The sequence below is a fragment of the Salmo trutta genome, chromosome 25 (assembly GCF_901001165.1).
Source record: "Salmo trutta chromosome 25, fSalTru1.1, whole genome shotgun sequence".
Lineage (NCBI taxonomy): Eukaryota > Metazoa > Chordata > Actinopteri > Salmoniformes > Salmonidae > Salmo > Salmo trutta.
In genome coordinates, this window is record NC_042981.1 from 28,066,115 (window position 1) to 28,085,303 (window position 19,189).

General features: G+C 40.5%; 1 protein-coding gene across 2 annotated transcripts in view; it reads left to right on the forward strand.

Annotated features, from left to right (window-relative positions):
- The first annotated feature begins 3,823 nt into the window (after nucleotides 1-3,823).
- The window catches only part of LOC115162329 (feline leukemia virus subgroup C receptor-related protein 2-like), a 32,693-nt gene continuing 17,327 nt past the window's right edge, over nucleotides 3,824-19,189 (forward strand). For both annotated transcript variants that reach the window (XM_029713525.1, XM_029713526.1), the window contains exons 1-2: nucleotides 3,824-4,795; nucleotides 16,926-17,067. In XM_029713525.1, the coding sequence (XP_029569385.1) occupies nucleotides 4,130-4,795; nucleotides 16,926-17,067 (808 nt within the window). In that variant the 5' untranslated portion in view covers nucleotides 3,824-4,129. The remainder of the gene's footprint in view (nucleotides 4,796-16,925; nucleotides 17,068-19,189) is intronic.

Genomic DNA, 19,189 nt, shown 5'->3' on the forward strand with positions numbered 1-19,189 from the left:
CACACACTCCCGCCCCTCATCTTACCAGACATAGCTGCACTGTCCTGCCGATGCATGGAAAACCCAGCCAGCTCTATATTATCCGTGTCGTCGTTCAGCCACGACTTGGTGAAACATAAATATTACAGTTTTTAATGTCCCGATGATAGGACAGTCTTAATCGAAGATCGTCCAGTGTATTTTCCAATGATTGCACGTTGGCCAATAATACGGATGGTAGTGGAGATTTACTCACTCTTCTCTGAATTCTCACAACGCAACACAACCCGATCTCCGTCCCCTTTTTCTCCATCTTTTCTTCACGTGAATGACAGGGATTTGGGCCTGGTCTCGAGAAAGCTGTATATCCTTTGCATTGGACTCTTTAAATAAAAAATATTTGTCTAGATTGAGGTGAGTAATCGCTGTTCGGATGTCCAGAAGCTCTTTTCCGTCATGCGAGATGGTAGCAGCAACATTATGTACAAAATAAGGCACAAACGATGAAAAAAAAAAATAACAAAATAGCACAGTTGGTTAGGAGCCCATAAAACGGCAGCCATCCTCTCTGACGCCATTACTACTAATCCTTGCCTTTTGGCAATCCTGACTAGTCTCCCAGTCCCTGCCGCTGAAAATCATCACGGCATGATGCTGCCACCACCATGCTTCACCATAGGGATGATGTCAGGTTTCCTCCAGACTTGACGCTGGCATTCAGGCCAAAGAGTTCAATCTTGGTTTCATCAAACCAGAGAATCTTGTTTCTCATGATCTGAGAGTCTTTAGGTGCCTTTTGGCAAACTGCTAGCGGGCTGTCGTGCCTTTTCCTAAAGAGTGGCTTCCGTCTGGCCACTCCGCCATAAAGGCCTGGTTGGTGGAGTTTTGCAGAGATGGTTGTCCTTCTGGAAGGTTCTCCCATCTCCACAGAGGAACTCTGGAGCTCTGTCAGAGTGACCATCGCATTCTTGGTCACCTCCCTGACCAAGGCCCTTCTCCCCCGATTGTTCAGTTTGGCCGGGCGGCCAGTTATAGGAAGAGTCTTGGTGGTTCTAAACTTCTTCCATTTAAGAATGATGGAAGCCACTATGTTCTTCGGGACCTTCAATGCTGCAGACATTTTTTGGTACCATTCCCCAGATCTGTTCCTCGACACAATCCTGTCTGGGAGCTCTATGGACAATTCCTTTGACCACATGGCTTGGTTTTTGCTCTGACATGCACTGTGAAATGTGGAACCTTATATAGACAGGTGTGTGCCTTTCCAAATCATGTCCAATCAATTGAACTTACCACAGGTGGACTCCAATCAAGTTGTAGATACATCTCAAGGATGATCAATGGAAACAGGAGTAGAAAGTGTCTGAATACTTATTACATTTGCAAACATTTCTGAAAAACTGTTTTCGCTTTGTCATTATGGGGCATTGTGTGATTGATGAGGAAAACATTTATTTAATCAATTTTAGAATAAGACTGTAAGGTAACAAAATGTGGAAAAAGGGAAGGCGTCTGAATGCTTTCCGAATGCACTGTATATGGAGTACACAGTGCAATGAAATGCTTACTGGCATGTACCTATTGACAATGCAACAACAATAGAAAAAGTAAGTAGCTAAGTGAATAAAAAGAGTAATAAAAATAAAAGCTCAATGAATTAATTTCACCAATTGGTTAATGGGCAGTTTTTTTTAAACAAACTTGTTGTGAGACAGCTATAAATCAGTCGTTCTGCCCCTGAACAAGGCAGTTAACCCACTGTTCCTAGGCCATCATTGTAAATAAGAATTTGTTCTTAACTGACTTTCCTAGTTAAATAAAATTAAATTAAAAAGATGGCCTGTATAGAAATAACAGACATGAGCTAAGCATGTTTATATGTAGAATGGAATAGGTTATAAGACCTCTATGATTCATTTCATTTTGTCAGTTCTACCTCAACATTACTAATTTTAAACATGGTTAAATATAATGTTGTAGTAAAGTTCAGCTTCAGTCCACAGGTCGGCACTGTGTCACTGTCAGAAGATATGTGCTTCAGTCAGAAAAACATTCTCTCATCTCTTCGGTCTTAACTAGCTAGCCAGCCAGTAGCTACCGATGTGGATAGCCAGCCAAACTAGCTATAGAAACTAAACCCATCAAATACACTTGCTGGAAATAAACCCTGTTCCTAATATCATGACTTATATCCAGTGGTGATTTCAGCATGTAAATCTGGTGGGGCAAAAATTAATAATAAACGGAATGCATTCCAGCAAAGCCACTACACAACACAACACTCAACAATACATGAATTGCACTACAACGGTGACAAATGGTGTCCACAAACTGTTAGGGCCTACATAAAGCTCTCCCAACAGCAGTCCCAACATCTTACCACTGCTACACCTGGCTATCAGCGGAGCCTTGTCTGGCAGCAAAACAATTCATTCAGCCTCATTAAAAAATATAGCTGATTTGCTTAAACAAATGTGGTTCTACTGACAATTGAGATGTACAAACTATGGCATAAGGGGACAACAAGCGGATAAGAGGCAATCCGTAATTTCGATTAAGACAATGAGCGAGCTAGGACGGACATAATGTTCGTCAATATAACTATTTGTTTAGCACTTTGGAAATGTACAGCAACATAATTCAGAACATGGGCCGTTGTTACAGTGCTCTCCCTGTACACCAAGTTAGAACTGTAGGCTAAACAAAGTGGGCATATAAGCAGACAATGAAAGCTCTTACAATATTTGATGATTACATTTATCTAAAATAGGTTATTGAGTGACAGAACACTGAGCCAATCACGACGCAACGCTCCATATTTTCTTCTGGCTTGCCCCACCACAACAGAAAGCACTGAGCTTGGCTGAAACACATGCATTACTCAAGAAAAAAAAGAGACCATGTTTGTATGCGACTTTATTAACTCAATGATATATATTATTTTTACATTGTTTGCAAACTGGTATGTGACACGTATTAATACCAAATTAACATGCAAAACAGGCAAGCCTGTTTTTGCAAAAAAATTGGGTCTCTGCCCCACTTGCCCTGAATGACAAGTCACCACTGCTTATATCAACATCCTTAGCTTGCCCATTCACTAAATATACTGTTCATTAACTCTGACTGGCAGCCAATAGCTTAAGGATGCTGAGTACTAACGCTAGCTTATTATCATTAGCCAACCCTTATACTGAGGGAGACCAGCTAGTTAGCTACCAGCAACCCTGCACAAACCTGTGGCTAACTCTGCTGCCTCTGCTGCACTTTGACTTTCTGGTGGTTTTGCCCTCTCCACCTCATTCACTGTTGCCTCAACCTGCTCGTCTTTTTGCCACTCCTTCGGAATACAATTTGAATATCCATAATTGCTCTGTGCTATGCTGCAGACTGATTGAGTGACAAACATTTTGCTGAGTGATGACATTGACATCTAACTGGTGCTGTAGGGGTGGGGGAAAGGTCAAGGGACATGAGCGGTCCACTGGTAAAATTAGTCGGTAAAACGTTTTATTTTATACTGCATAGGACAAGTGATGTGTGTGTTTTTTTTTTACCACCAAAAGGTTCGTGGCTTGATCAAAAACATCTGGGCTGAAGCCCTTCAAGCCCAGGCCTAATGACGCCACTGTAATCGTGTACAATGTTTGTTTGTTAATTCATTGTCATATTTAGTAAGAAACATGTTTGTAAGAAGCAATAGGGGTCATTAAATGCTAATTATAATTTGTTCTGTCAGTCACGTCGCGTGCGGAAGTTTTCCTTGTCATTGGTTCAACTTCCATCAGGGTGGAGATAGAGTTTGGACATCACGTGGTGTTATAATAAGCCGATTGGAATTTCTCTCAGAGCAAAAGCACTATCACGGACCTATTCGGGACATTTTTATGTTATGAGAAACATAGGCTGTATGTATGATTCCCCATTTCAAGTTTTGGAACTTTGTATCGTTATATAATAAGAGATGATATTTAACATTAGCCAACATTATACCCTGGTTTACTATTTGGCTTGCAGTTTTCTGCTTTTTAATAGCTAGTTAGAACATATTGCTCACCGAGCATTTTGACGTTGGTTGCACATTTAAAACGTTTAGATGTGTTGCGCGTTAGCCTACACTGCATGCTCATTTTGAATAATACATAGCCCTATGTGTTTAAGTTGCAGTTTCTGTAGACTAAACTTACAGTGCGCGCAGGTACCCAAAAACTTTGTCATTATGGGCGACAACCCTGACTTTGATAACAAAGAAATGAAAGAGGAGAAAAATGGTCTGGATCTGAGGAAAACGAACCCTTCCAAATCCGTGGACTTGGAGGAACAAATTGAATGTACGAGCATCTCGAATGAGAACCAGGACAATAGGCCTTCAACTACCACGCGTTTATACAAAAGGAGATGGGTGATGGTGTTCCTTTTCAGCTGTTACTCCCTGTGCAACGCATTTCAATGGATCCAATACGGAATAATCAACAATATCTTCATGAAATTCTACAATGTGGACTCTTTTACCATTGACTGGATGTCAATGGTCTATATGCTGACCTATATTCCCTTTATATGGCCTGTCTCCTGGCTTTTGGACAAAAAGGGACTGCGGCTCATAGCACTGATGGCCACCGCCATTAATTGTCTTGGGACATGGATCAAGGTGGCCAGCGTCAGGTCAAACTTATTTTGGGTGACGATGCTCGGACAGTTTGCAAGTTCCCTATCCCAGGTCTTCATCCTTGGGATGCCCTCCCGCCTGGCATCGGTTTGGTTTGGGTCCGAAGAGGTGTCGACCGCCTGTTCCATCGGCGTTTTTGGGAATCAGGTGAGTTTATCCCACCTCACGCAAAGGTACCCTATTAAGTTAAAAAGAGTTGCGATTGATTTTGTTTCTAATTCGCCTAAGATATTGATTGACTGATCAAAATAAAGAGTGCACATAAATGGGGTGTTTTGAAAAAGGTCGGTCTTAGAGGAGGAGTAAGTTATTATTTGACATCTTAGATGATGAATGAATAATGAATAAGAACATTTCAATGTCTTAAACTGGACAGTTCATTGGCTCAGATGACATATAGGCCTACAGTATGGCATGTATGACAATGGCAATCAAGAGAGTGTCCTTACTTTTTGTGGTATTTTAGATGGTAAAGTTGTTTAGAAGAATGATCATACATTGAAAGTGGTTAACATGTTATGATTTAGCCCAGAGCAATCCATATGCATTCACACATGGATCTAGGCTACTGTAATTCTGCAATGGACGCTTTGTTGCATTTTGAGCATGCATCCTCTTTTAATATTAAAGTTCTGACACGGTGAACACAATCTGAAACTATTTACAACCTCTCTTACTGCGAGATTTGTTTTATTTCCTCCCTCAAAACACCCAATTAATCAAATTATAGATTGGGTAGTTGACCTCGAAATGCAATAGGTAATATGTATAATTACACTACTGCAATATGCCTGTTTTCAGTATCCAACTATGTTGAAGCCAAACCTTGAGCTGGAGGCCATTTGGGACTTACAAAGCTGAGGCAAATGATGAAAGTCAAATCAATTTATTGGGGATTATGAAAGAATGTTCATAATACCTTTAGAGCTGCATATTATTCTCCTTTAGAGGTTAATATTGCTGGTCCTGTGGACTCACTAATCCAGGCTTATAGTGAGTTACATGCATAGTGACAAGCATGTCCTAAAAACTGATCTGAGATGATTTTCATAGGCAGCTTCACATCCACTGCTCCAATAAAGTAGCCTTCCAACCAACCGCAGGCATTTTGTTCTTAGTGAGCCTCTTTGCTGGATTATCTCTTTTCAGAGCTCACTTTTGTATGGATTTAAAAACAATGTCTGATTTAGCCTACTTTTATGACTAAATTAGCCCTGTGTTTAAGTGTTTGATTTGATGGCAATGAAATACTAAACATGCTGTTTGAGCTTAGTTACCAGTATAGCTTTGTGCTGAAATAATAATATTAAATATGTATTTTTTGAGGTGTGTGTGTGTGTGTGTAATGTGCTGAGTAGGGTGGGGAGTTTTTCTCCTGCAAGTTCAACTCTACATCTTTCCAACCCCCTAGCTTCCTACCTATCCAATCAGTCTCCTTGGGATGTAGCCCTTTCTGTATGGATGATCGCTTTGAATATGTATACTTTATAAAAACAATTCAGCTCTCAGGTTTAAAATGTTTCAGACAGACACTGACATTACCGGTTATACCCTAATGCTAACCTGAAAATCGCAACATACAAATCTTGAAACTCCATGAGAAGACATCATGTCAAACCATTTCAACATTTTTCTGTGTAACCTTTTCTCAAATTGCAGCACATTTCAATATGTCATCACCATAACTGTCAAATACACAACATTGAGCATCTCTATAGCTGAATGATGGACAATAATTTTCAGAAGTATTTCTGTTATGTTTTCTAATACAACTCAATGGATCTTCCACGATTGGCTAGGTTTCTTGAGAATTCTGTTACTACAGCAATTTATGGAATTCAAAGAAAAACTCAGAAAAATATGAAAATATAAAGGTAAGTAAAGGGAAATGACATGGTACAATTCCACCATCTTCTGCCAGTACAGTGTATGCAACTGTACAGTAGGCTACACTTAATCACACACTTAATGCATTAATGCAGCCACTTTTCTCCAGGTATGTTAAATCGTCGCTCTTTTAAAAATCCTTTATGTATGTCACGTCCTGACCATAGTAAGATGTTATTTTCTATGGTAGAGTAGGTCAGGGCGTGACAGGGGGTGTTTTGTGTTTTTCTATGTTTTGTAGTTCTATGTTTAGGTTCTCGTTTTCTATTTCTATGTTGTTGTTTTTTGGGATGATCTCCAATTAGAGGCAGGTGGTCCTCGTTGTCTCTAATTGGAGATCATACTTAAGTAGGGTTTTTTCCCACCTGTGTTTGTCGGTAGTTGTCTTCTGTTTAGTTTTCTGTACCTGACAGAACTGTGCGTATTTGTTTTCGCTTTGTTATTTTTTCTTTAGTGTTCTGAGTTAAAATAAATATTCATCATGAGCAATCAACACGCTGCGCTTTGGTCCCCTCTCTACAACAGCCGTTACAATGTAATGTATCCACCACGTGTATTTACAAGGAAATCTATCAAATATTTTATGAAACTAATAGGCTAGCCTATTATTGCTAAAAACAAAAATTAGACACTTCATACACTCCAGCGGGTGGTGAAGACATTCCAGGACATCACTGGTACCGTGCTCCCTCCCATCTAGCTACTCGAAACGGTGCCCGAGGAATGCCCGCATCATCAAGGACCCCACTCACTCCAGCCATGAGCTGTTCTCTCCCTTACTGTCGGGCAGACGACATTGGAGCTTGAGGTCTGATACCAACAGGCTCAGAGACAGTTTCTATCTACAAGCCATCAGACTGCTGAACACTTGAACTGGATTGACCACCTGCACAGACTCTCTGCAACTTAGCACACATGCACTCACTCACGTGCACACCCACACAGATATGCACTCATCCATGCACGCACACACACTCATACATTCATGCTAAACACACATCACAACTTGTAACGAGTGTCGTGTGTGGAGGACCAAGACGCAACAGGGAAGTGTATACTCATCTTCTCTTTTTAATATTTAAGAAGGCGAAACAAAATAAACACATACAATTAACAGAAACGACACTAACAGTTCTGTCAGGTGACAGGCACAAAACAGAATACAACTACCCACAATACAAACACACCCCTAATTATAGGACCTTCAATCAGAGGCAACGATAGACAGCTGCCTCCAACTGAGGCCCCAACACCAATTAACTAAACATAGAAATACAAATGACTAGACAGAACATAGAAATAAACTAACATAGAGCAATAACCAAAACCCTGGACTAATAAATCAAATAGCCCTCTCTACATGGACACATAGACACAACCACCCTGAACCACATAAAACAAATACCCCCTGCCACGTCCTGACCAAACTAAACACTAACAAATAACACCTTTACAGGTCAGAACGTGACACAACTGCTGCTACCAGACTCTTATTATGATTGCTAAACACTGTACAATTGTAATACTTGCCCCTAACCCCCCTTCCAAAAATATGTGTAAATATTGGACTATAAATTGTGCCTTCCTGTATTATACTTATGCAAAAAAAATATATACACCACCATTCAAAAGTTTGGGGACACTTAAATGTCCTTGTTATTGAAAGAAAAGCAATTTTTTTTTGTCCATTACAATAACATCAAATTGATCAGAAATACAATGTAGACATTGTTAATGTTGTAAATGACTATTGTAGCTGGAAATGGCTGATTTTTAATGGAATATCTACATAGGCGTACAGAGGCCCATTATCAGCAACCATCACTCTTGTGTTCCAATGGCACGTTGTGTTAGCTAATCCAAGTTTATAATTTTAAAAGACTAATTGATCATTAGAAAACTCTTTTGCAATAATGTTAGCACAGCTGAAAATTGTTGTTCTGATTAAAGAAGAAATAAAACTGGCCTTCATTAGACTAGTTGAGTATCTGGAGCATCAGCATTTGTGGGTCCGATTACAGGTTAAAAATTGCCAGAAACAAAGAACTTTCTTCTGAAACTCGTCAGTCTATTCTTGTTCTGAGAAATGAAGGCTATTCCATGCGAGAAATTACCAAGAAACTTAAGATCTCATACAACGCTGTGTACAACTCCCTTCACCGAACAGCGCAAACTGGCGCTAACCAGAATAGAAAGAGGAGTTTGAGGCCCCGGTGCACAACTGAGCAAGAGGACAAGTATATTAGAGTGTCTAGTTTGAGAAACAGACACCTCACAAGTCCTCAACTGGCAGCTTCATAAAATAGTACCCGCAAAACACCAGTCTCAACGTCAACAGTGAAGAGGCAACTCCGGGATGCTGGCCTTCTAGGCAGAGTTGCAAAGAAAAAGCCATATCTCAGACTGGCCAATAAAAATAAAAGATTAAGATGGGCAAAAGAACACAGATACTGGATAGAGGAACTCTGCCTAGAAGGCCAGCATCCCGGAGTCGCCTCTTCACTGTTGATGTTGAGACCGAAATCTATCCTAATATTCAGCTATATTTCAAATGGCAGAAATTAAACATTTTCTTTCTTTCCTTTATTGCATATGTGGATAAGCTTAATAGCAGGCTTACTTTTTAACGAACAATCTTTGCATGGCCTATTTGGAATGCATTTGTAGTTTTAGTCTCAGTTTACATAAAAAGGATGGTGTTGGTCGGGCTTCAAGCTTGCTGTGAAGTTGTTCCTTCTCCTTGTCCGTTAAAAGTTTATGATCAGCAGTTGTATAAGACATAGCAGAGACTGAAGGGGCAGTATACCATTGCAATTTTCCACTGTGCTCAATCCCATTAGAGCAATAGACAGATTTTCTTTTGACCTGAAAGAAATATGGTCTGGGTCTGCGCCATACAGTCCTATAGACATAATCATAAGATGTGTCTTGTGTTTAGTTGGAAAATGTACACAAATAGACATATAACCCACAATAAGTAGAACACAACTTGTAGTTTTGTGATAGGCTACATTATATAGCAGTGGTGCCTGGAGATGTGGGCGTACTCTAATTTTGCCCAACATTTCTCAAACAGCCCGCCCGGTGAAGGAAAGGTGCCCTGTGTCAAAAATTCTATGACAAACTCTGACATCCATTCTGAATGACCTAAAATGATCAAGCCCATGTTGGTCTTTCACAGTCAGGCCAATCCAAGCTGTACTGTGCAAGTAGGCAAATAGTAGAACTACTATTGAAATAGATAAATGAGACTGTCAACTAAGTCTAAAATACACAGGTTTCTGATTTTTTTCATTTTTTTCTTCAGGTTTTCACTTTCAAAGTCACACTTTTCTAATAAAAAAAACAACAATTTTGGATGTTCTAAGTCCACAACAAAGCTTAAACCACATCTGGAGACCACTTTCAAAATCAACTAAATTTAGATTTTTGAGTGTAGTTACCCTGTAATTCAACTGTGCATTCACCTAGCACTGTTGTTTGGTTAGCAGGGTTTCTGTAGCGCACTTGATATGGAGTTTGCAAAATGGCCACTGGATTGATGCCAGTAGTGGAAAAAGTACCCAATTGTCATACTTACTTAAAAGTAAAGATACCTTAATAGAAAATTAAAGTCACCCAGTAAAATACTACTTGAGTAAAAGTCTAAAAGTATTTGTTTTTAAATATACTTCAGTATCAAAGGTAAATGTAATTGCTAAATTATACTTAAGGATCAAAAATAAATAATTTCAAATTGCTTATATTAAGCAACGCAGATTTTTTTGGAGGCTGAACGAGGAGAGCAACACCACACCCCATGTAGTAGTACATCCTCGCCATGTCGAGCTCTCTGTAAATAGATTTTAGACTTGTGTAACCAACACACAGGGTGCTAACACTCCTGTGCTCCAGAAAAGCATTGGGCTGCTAAGCTGAAGCCTAGGCATTGACTCAGGGAGCCAAAACAACTCTTTAGGTCTCAGGCAAGGTTAGGCCTACTCATCAATCATGTGTGGTAACTGAACCACCTCAGTTACAATTCCCCATCCTTGGACCTCCTTTTCCTCACAGAAACCCATTTGAGCCACGGCACAAATATGAATGACAGGGTTTGAACAAGTGTCACCTCAGAAAAGCACATTAGTTCGCTAAACCAAAGCCTATAGCCAATGTAACTCTTCAGGTATCAGACAAGGTTACTCAACATGAAAACAACTAACCAGGAACTAACCAGGAAGAAGTAACTTTGCCTAGTGTTGAGTAACTTTGCCTGAGACCAGAAAAATGTAATTAGCTTCTCAAGATAAATTGCCTATAGGCTTCGGCTTAGCAGGCTAAGATGTCTTTCTGGTGTACAGAACACCAGGTTCGAATCCCTAGGCTACCTGGCTAAAATGCTTCCTCGCTAGCCTAACTCATGGGCAACGATGCGCCAGGCCAGCTAGTTAACATTAGCATACTACATCTAGCTACATGTTGAACTTCCATCCTCTCAGGCCAGGGGCACAATGTATGGATTTATGGTTGGATCAGAATCACTGTTATAATCATTGGCTAGAACAGAGAATTACGGAAAACCATATGTTCAAATCACAGCTGAGCTCATTCAGTTTAACTCAATGCTGATTGGCTATTCTAAAAAAATATATCAAGGGAGGCCAAATACTCGCTGGTTTCCTTGTATTCAATGCTACGGGCAGCAATAATGTCATACTCTTTTTGACTAGACTGCATCATAGATACGCTACACATACTGAGACAGAGGGGTGCTGTTTTGTTTGCTCGGTTGCTTTCTCTGGTGAGATACATTCAGCCTCTTGTGAATTGGACGACCTTTATGAAACACAGAGAGACGAAAGATTTGTAAAAATATATATATATTTTTTTAAATCATTTTTTATTGGTCAATGATTTGGGAAGACTTGGCATCCATGCCATTTTCTGTTTACCCTTTACTCTTTACCATTTACCATTTACCCTTTACCATTTACCCTTTACCATTTACCATTTTCATTTTGAATGTCTGTTTACAGTTTCCAATTCTCAGTTAATCAGTTTTTTATTTTATTTACATTTTCATTGTGGTATGATTCATTTCCACGGATGTTTGTCCTGTATATTGTGCTGTTGGTGCTGTGTTATGTTGAGGATTGTGTTGCCACATTGCCGCACAGGGGTTGTATGATGTCTTAGCTCAGGCATCTCTGGCAGTCTGTTTGATATCTATAAAACCCAGCAGTTAAGATGTTTTTAACTGGTGCTATGACTCAGCTCAGAGGGGATCCTCATTTCTGGTCTGTGAAAGACATTAGCATCCCATCCCGTGAACCGTATATTAATGACATTAACTTCTCAGAAATCGAATTGTATATGGAGGCTATTTGTTTACCTGAGGTGAAAACATTGCATTATTTTGAAACATGAGAGGAAACCTTTGTCATGATGCGTGGAGGTCTCTGAGTTTCTCTTTCTGCACTAGCAGGTGCTGTGACAGAAGTTCACAACCATTTTACTCATGCTGCCCAACTGGACATATGGAAGTCTCTTCAGGCCCATATCTCTGGTCATTCCTGAAAAGAAACTACATTTAGTGACATTTTCACAAGTGACCTGACCGCATAACTTCTAGCATCATGTTTTCACTGGATCATGAAGTGACACTCACACTGCAGCATCCAATACAAAACAGGGTTTGGATCTGCTTTTGTTGTCAAGGTTTCATGGTCAACTTTATTATACATATTATTAGCCAATTTTGTCAGTACATGCTCTACCATTTGAGGTCAGGGTACCACGGAGTCATTGGCTGATAATAACACAGTTTGAAAATCAACTGGCTGAGGGTTGAGTTTATGCTCTGTTGAGGTAATGCTCAAGACAGATGATATAATGTGATCTGGCATTAGAAGACCCTATTTATGCCACGAACACTGAGGCTATGCCCAATAACTGATATCAAATAATTGTTTATTTGTCACATGCCCCAAATACAACAGGTGTAGACTTTGAGTTTATTTTATTTTTACAGGGACAGTGCACATTAATCAACGTTTCAGTAAAAGTGCTGGTTTTAGCCAGCCGGCTAACTTTCAATCGCAGTCCCTGGGCAGGTTATTAAAAACAATTACAATAACAATACAGATAAATAATGAGCAGTGAGTGCCTCCCGAGTGGCGCAGCGGTCTAAGGCCCTGCATCGCAGTGCTAGAGGCGTCACTACAGGTCCGGGTTTGATCCTGGGCTGTGTCGCATCAGGCCGAGACCGGGAGACCCATGAGGCGGCGCACAATTGGCCCAGCGTCGTCTGGGTTAGGGGAGGGTTAGGCCGGCCGGGATGTCCTTGTCCCATCGCGCTCTAGCGACTCCTGTGGTGGGCCGGGCCGGGTGCTGACACGGTCATCAGTTGGACTCTGTTTCCTCCGGCACATTGGTGTGGCTGTCTTCCAAGTTAAGCGAGCAGTGTGTCAAGAAGCAGTGCGGCTTGGCAGGGTCGTGTTTCAGAGGACGCATGGCTCTCGACCTTTGCCTCTCCCGAGTCAGTACGGGAGTTGTAGCGATTAGATAAGACTGTAACTACCAATTGGATATCATGAAAATGGGGAGAAAAAGGGGTAAAAATAAATAAATTAATAAATGGTACTATGATCAGTAAGCACATGCAGAGCAACATAGGACAAGCAACAAGTAGCACTCAGCAATTGCAACAAAAGAAAATTCATAAATGTATTTCCACACTTCAGAAGCTACAGACAACTTTATCGTGAAATGCTTACTATAAAATAACAATAACGAACTTTTTGTGAAAAAGTTTGCCAGCCCCTGATGTAGTACAGTAAAAACATAGAAGGTCTAGTCTAAGCATAGGGCACTATGAGTCTCACATGGTCAAGAACGTAAATATAAGTTTGCATCATCTTCACTGTTGTTTAAGTCCAAGTCCCTGACATAAGAGCTTGAGTGTGACTTCAGCATGTGGCAGGGGGGTTATTAGTGATTTGTATTTGACATTTGTATCTTATAGTTATTGAGAAATAATTGATTGAAGTTGGAATATTTGTGACATTATAGCCTTACCCAAGCCTCCTTTAAGACTTCATAATGTTTCATCTGTAGGTACAAAGCAAAAGTTGGAGTCATATGAAGCTTTACCGCTCGCTCTGTAATATGAGTAGTATTTTTATTTCAATAACATGCATTAATTTATGAATATAGACAAATATAAACATACATATTGAAAATATTAATGTTTTGATTTGGCACATTTTTCAATATTTTGTTAAACATAATATACTCTATGGGCATATCAAAGTTTCTGAGTGGGATTTTTGCCAGTTTAACAGTTATGGCCCATTTTCTACAGAGAAATTGGCATAATAGGCAATGCACCCGAACACAGTCCTGTTTTTACTTGTATCATTACACATCCTGCAGATTACCAACAGAGGGCAACCATTTTGAATCAATTTTCACGTTAACTTTGTTGGAAATGCTTACAAATTGGATCATATCTTTAATAATAGAAGAGATCCCACACTGGAACTTTGATATCTTTGATATATATTGAGTATATTTGCCAAATCTACAATTTTCTATATTAATGTTTATATTTTTCAATATTCATAAATGTATGATTATAATTCTACTCATATTACAGAGCGAGCGGTAAAGCTTCATATGACTCCAACTTTTGCTTGGTACCTACAGATGAAACATTTTGGACTCTTAAAGGAGGCGCTTTTCATTACAAGTAGAATCTCAAAGTAGCTTTAAAAATCAAATAAACCAAATACAATTTAACAAAACAAATGTAGGGATCTGGCAGTTTTTGGGCGATGGTCTTCCACAGCTTTAGGTGATAGGCATTTCGGAAGGGTAGTATCTTAAGAGGAGGGAGCATAGATGGTACAGTCAGTCAGGGAGGTAGAGACACCTAATAGATAGGCCCCGGAGCTCTTCACCGTGCATCTCGTCATCTTTTCAAAAGTCACAGCTGCTCCTCCATAGGTAGGCTGGATTGTCCACTACTGAAATGTAGCACCCACCTGGGTGATCCTTCGGCGACTGTCAAAGCGCCAGTAAGACCACCACAAATCAGCAGAGGTCTGCATCCCCTCACAACGCAGAACACTTCCCAGGTGCAGGGGGCCAAAAAGCTGATGTTGTTGGTCTGGTGTTGCTCCATTATTCAAATAATATTAGCTAGCTGGTTAGCTAGCTAGCCAAGCCAAATATAAACTGACTTGCCATAATCAAGGCCAAAATATCACAAATATTCCAGCTTCAATTAATTATTTCTCAATTATGCTTTAAAATACAAATGTCAAATATATGTCAACAATCCTTCCTCCAAAGCATGCTTCTATGGATTACATTTAGTGAGAAAAAAAAATCATGGTCTTTTTTGGTTCTTGTTCTGTGTTTACAATAGCCCATGCATTTACTGACACTCTAACAACTGTCAATCAGTATGACAATGTTGTTAGCGGTTCATTAACATATACAGTTGAAATCAGAAGTTTATATACACTTAGGTTGGAGTCATTAAAACTCTCTTTTCAACCACTCTACAAATTTCATGTTAACAAACTATAGTTTTGGCAAGTCGTTTAGGACATCTACTTTGTGCATGACACAAGTAATTTTTCCAACAATTGTTTACAGACAGATTATTTCACTTATAATTCACTGTATCACAATTCCAGTGGGTCAGAAGTGTACATACACTAAGTTGACTGTGCCTTTAAACAGCTTGGAAAATTCCAGAAAATGATGTCATGGCTTTAGAAGCTTCTGATAGGCTAATTGACATCATTTGAGTCAATTGGATGTGTACCTGTGGATGTATTTCAAGGCCTACCTTCAAACTCAGTGCCTCTTTGCTTGACATCATGGGAAAATCAAAAGAAATCAGCAAATACCTCAGAAAGAAATTGTAGACCTCCACAAGTCTAGTTCATCCTTGGGAGCAATTTCCAAATGCCTGAAGGTACCACGTTCATCTGTACAAACAATAGTATGTAAGTATAAACACCATGGGACCAGGCAGCCATCATACCGCTCAGGAAGGAGACGCGTTCTGTCTCCTAGAGATGACCGTACTTTGGTGCGAAAAGTGCAAATCAATCCCAGAACAACAGCTTTGCTGCAGGAGGGACTAGTGCACTTCACAACTGCACATGGGGACAAAGATCGTACTTTTTGGAGGAATGTGCTCTGGTCTGATGAAACAAAAATAGAACTGTTTGGCCATAATGACCATTGTTATGTTTGGAGGAAAAAGGGGTCGCTTGCAAGCTGAAGAACACCATCCCAACCGTGAAGCATGGGGGTGGCAACATCATGTTGTGGGGGTGCTTTGCTGCAGGAGGGACTAGTGCACTTCACAAAATAGATGGCATCATGAGGGAGTAAAATTATATGGATATATACATTTAAGTCATATAGCAGACGCTCTTATCCAGAGCGACTTACAGTAGTGAGTGCATACATTTCATACAATTTTTTTTTTCTCCCCGTACTGGTCCCCCGTGGGAATTGAATCCACAACCCTGCCGTTGCAAACACCATGCTCTACCTACTGAGCCACACGGGAAGCAACATCTCAGGTCATCAGTCAGGAAGTTAAAGCTTGGTCACAAATGGGTCTTCCAAATGGACAATGACCCCAAGCATCCTTCCAAAGTTGTGGCAAAATGGCTTAAGGACAACAAAGTCAAGGTATTGGAGTGGCCATCACAAAGCCCTGACCGCAATCCTATAGAAGAACTGAAAAAACTGGGCAGAACTGAAACAGCATGTGCGAGCAAGGAGGCCTACAAACCTGACTCAGTTACACTAGCTTTGTTAGGAGGAATGGGCCAAAATTCACCCAACTTATTGTGGGAAGCTTGTGGAAGGCTACCTGAAGCGTTTGACCCAAGTTAAACAATTTAAAGGCAATGCTACCAAATACTAATTGAGTGTATGTAAACTTCTGACCCACTGGGAATGTGATGAAAGAAATAAAAGCTGAAATAAATCATTCTCTCTACTATTATTCTGACATTTAACATTCATAAAATAAAGTGGTGATCCTAACTGACCTAAGATGGAATTTTTACTAGGATTAAATGTCAGAAATTGTGAAAAACTGAGTTTAAATGTATTTGGCTAAGGTGCATGTAAACTTCCGACTTCAACTGTATGACTGTTTAAACGCCTTACTTAACATTTTAGTGTGTATATTTGTTTTCGATATGGGAAGCACTGGAAGTTATTTTAAATGTGTCATGTGTTTTCTTTTATGCCTCAAATAATTTTTTTTGTGCCTTGGTTATGATCCCTTTTTCCAAGCTTTGTTTTATATGTCTGTAGGTGTGAGGGGAGGAGTCATTGAATGATCATGTATTTTTGTCTCCCTCACTCACAGTTGGGCATTGCCATTGGCTTCCTGGTGCCACCCATCCTCGTGCCAAATGTTGACAATATAGACGAGCTGGCGTACCACATCAGCATCATGTTCTACATCACTGCTGGAGTGGCCACCGTGATCTTCATCCTCGTGGTCTTCAGTAAGTCCTCAGGGGAAATGGCCAGTCTTATGCACAGTACATCCTGTGGCTAACACATAGAGTTGGCCACTAGAGTCAATCCTTCCTGAACTCATCCCAATTATAAAATATAACTCTTTCTGTCGTTATGAGCCTTGAGGTGTTGAAATCATTATAATGCTAATATGAGGGGCCAGTATTACTTCTCCCCTACATTGTCAATGTCACAACAACTCATAGTTAACTCTTGGTAGAGGACAAATGGAGCCTCAGTTCATAACCTTGTGCCGAAGAGATTTGGTTTCCGACTAGCTTCATTGTACGATTATTTAAATGGGGACACATAGCTCTGCTATGGCAGTTTGAATACAACTACATTGCAGCATTGCATCTCTGGGGCTTACCATTGGGTCTGCAGTTCTGTAGTCTTCTGTCCTGGATATCTATTTGTCCCTGTCATGTTCTCCTGGCAGTGTTGGTGGATAGGTCAGCAGTCTCAGGGATTAGTGTGTGTGTGGAGATGTGCTCTGAACAGACCACTTAACGTCTCTTCACTCACTCGCTGTGGCAGGGCTGCAATCGCTGTAATTGACCGAGATCCCTTTAGATGTGATATTAAAACGGAGTAGGGACGTTGAGCGGTATTATATAGAATCATTCCTTTGCCCCCCTAGGCTCTGTTTAATGACTGTGACACTTTCTCAGAGTGATGACATGGTAGGATAGATAGAGAAGGATTCACATGAGTCACACACACCAGGTCATCCTACTTCTGTTTTGGGGCCTCCCATGTTTTGTTGAAAGAGGCACATTGGGCAAGCTTAGACATGGAACCTGGCCTTAGAAGAATAACAGGGATTCACTGCCTGACCTTCCATCTTTTATCTTTTCTTGACTATTGGGAAATCAAACTCTCCTCCGGTGTCAGCAGACAGTATTGAGTAGCGACTTAACGAATTGATCGAACTGAACACTGGATAAGACAAGTCCCTTTCTATCTCTCCAGACTGCTCTGTGGGAAAACATAATCATGTTTATAGCCTGTAGCCCTCCAGTTCTGGATCAGTAAACCAGATAATCTTCCAAGAAAATTCAGAGAGAGAACCTATGCCTCTCTTGGCACGGTTCGCTGGATCCAACCCATGGCAACTTCACCCTGATCACATGATTAACCCGCCCACACCCCCCCCCCCCCCAACATGCCAACATTCAGACTACTGACAATCCCAGTGGAGAATCTTTTGCTGCACTTTCACACTCAACCAAATGTAACTGGAGCCACGGGGGGAGAATGTGAGCAGATGCTATAGAGGCCTGGACAGCGACACTGATGCACTGAGGGGATAGGATGTTGCATGTTTTCTTTCTTTCCTACTACTAGCTATTGGTTTTCTCACTCAGATCACACACAGGTTTGCAGCTAAGTGGTTGATCTCACCTCAAACTGTTACTATATTTATCTTGTGACTCTGTATTCAAGATGTCTTTATTCTGAGAACAAAGCGGATACATAATGTATGTTCAGTCTGTAAGTCTTAAAAAAACAGGAATCTGTTTCTCAAAGGCGCTGAGAGATATTTGATGTCAGTTATCAATTGTGCCTGTATAAAGGTGTGGTTAATCAAACAGGTAAGGTAGGTCACAGTGTGCTGATGTGGCTGTACTGTATGTGGTTAGGACTCACTGTTAGCTGAGTGCTGTAAGATATCTGATACCTATTGAAGCCCTCTGTTAGCTGGGTGCTGTAAGATATCTGATACCTATTGAAGCCCTCTGTTAGCTGGGTGCTGTAAGATATCTGATACCTATTGAAGCCCTCTGTTAGCTGGGTGCTGTAAGATACCTGATACCTATTGAAGCCCTCTGTTAGCCTGGTGCTGTAAGATATCTGATACCTATTGAAGCCCTCTGTTAGCCTGGTGCTGTAAGATATCTGATACCTATTGAAGCCCTCTGTTAGCTTGGTGCTGTAAGATATCTGATACCTATTGAAGCCCTCTGTTAGCCGAGTGCTGTAAGATATCTGATACCTATTGAAGCCCTCTGTTAGCTGGATGCTGTAAGATATCTGATACCTATTGAAGCCCTCTGTTAGCTGGGTGCTGTAAGATATCTGATACCTATTGAAGCCCCCTGTTAGCTG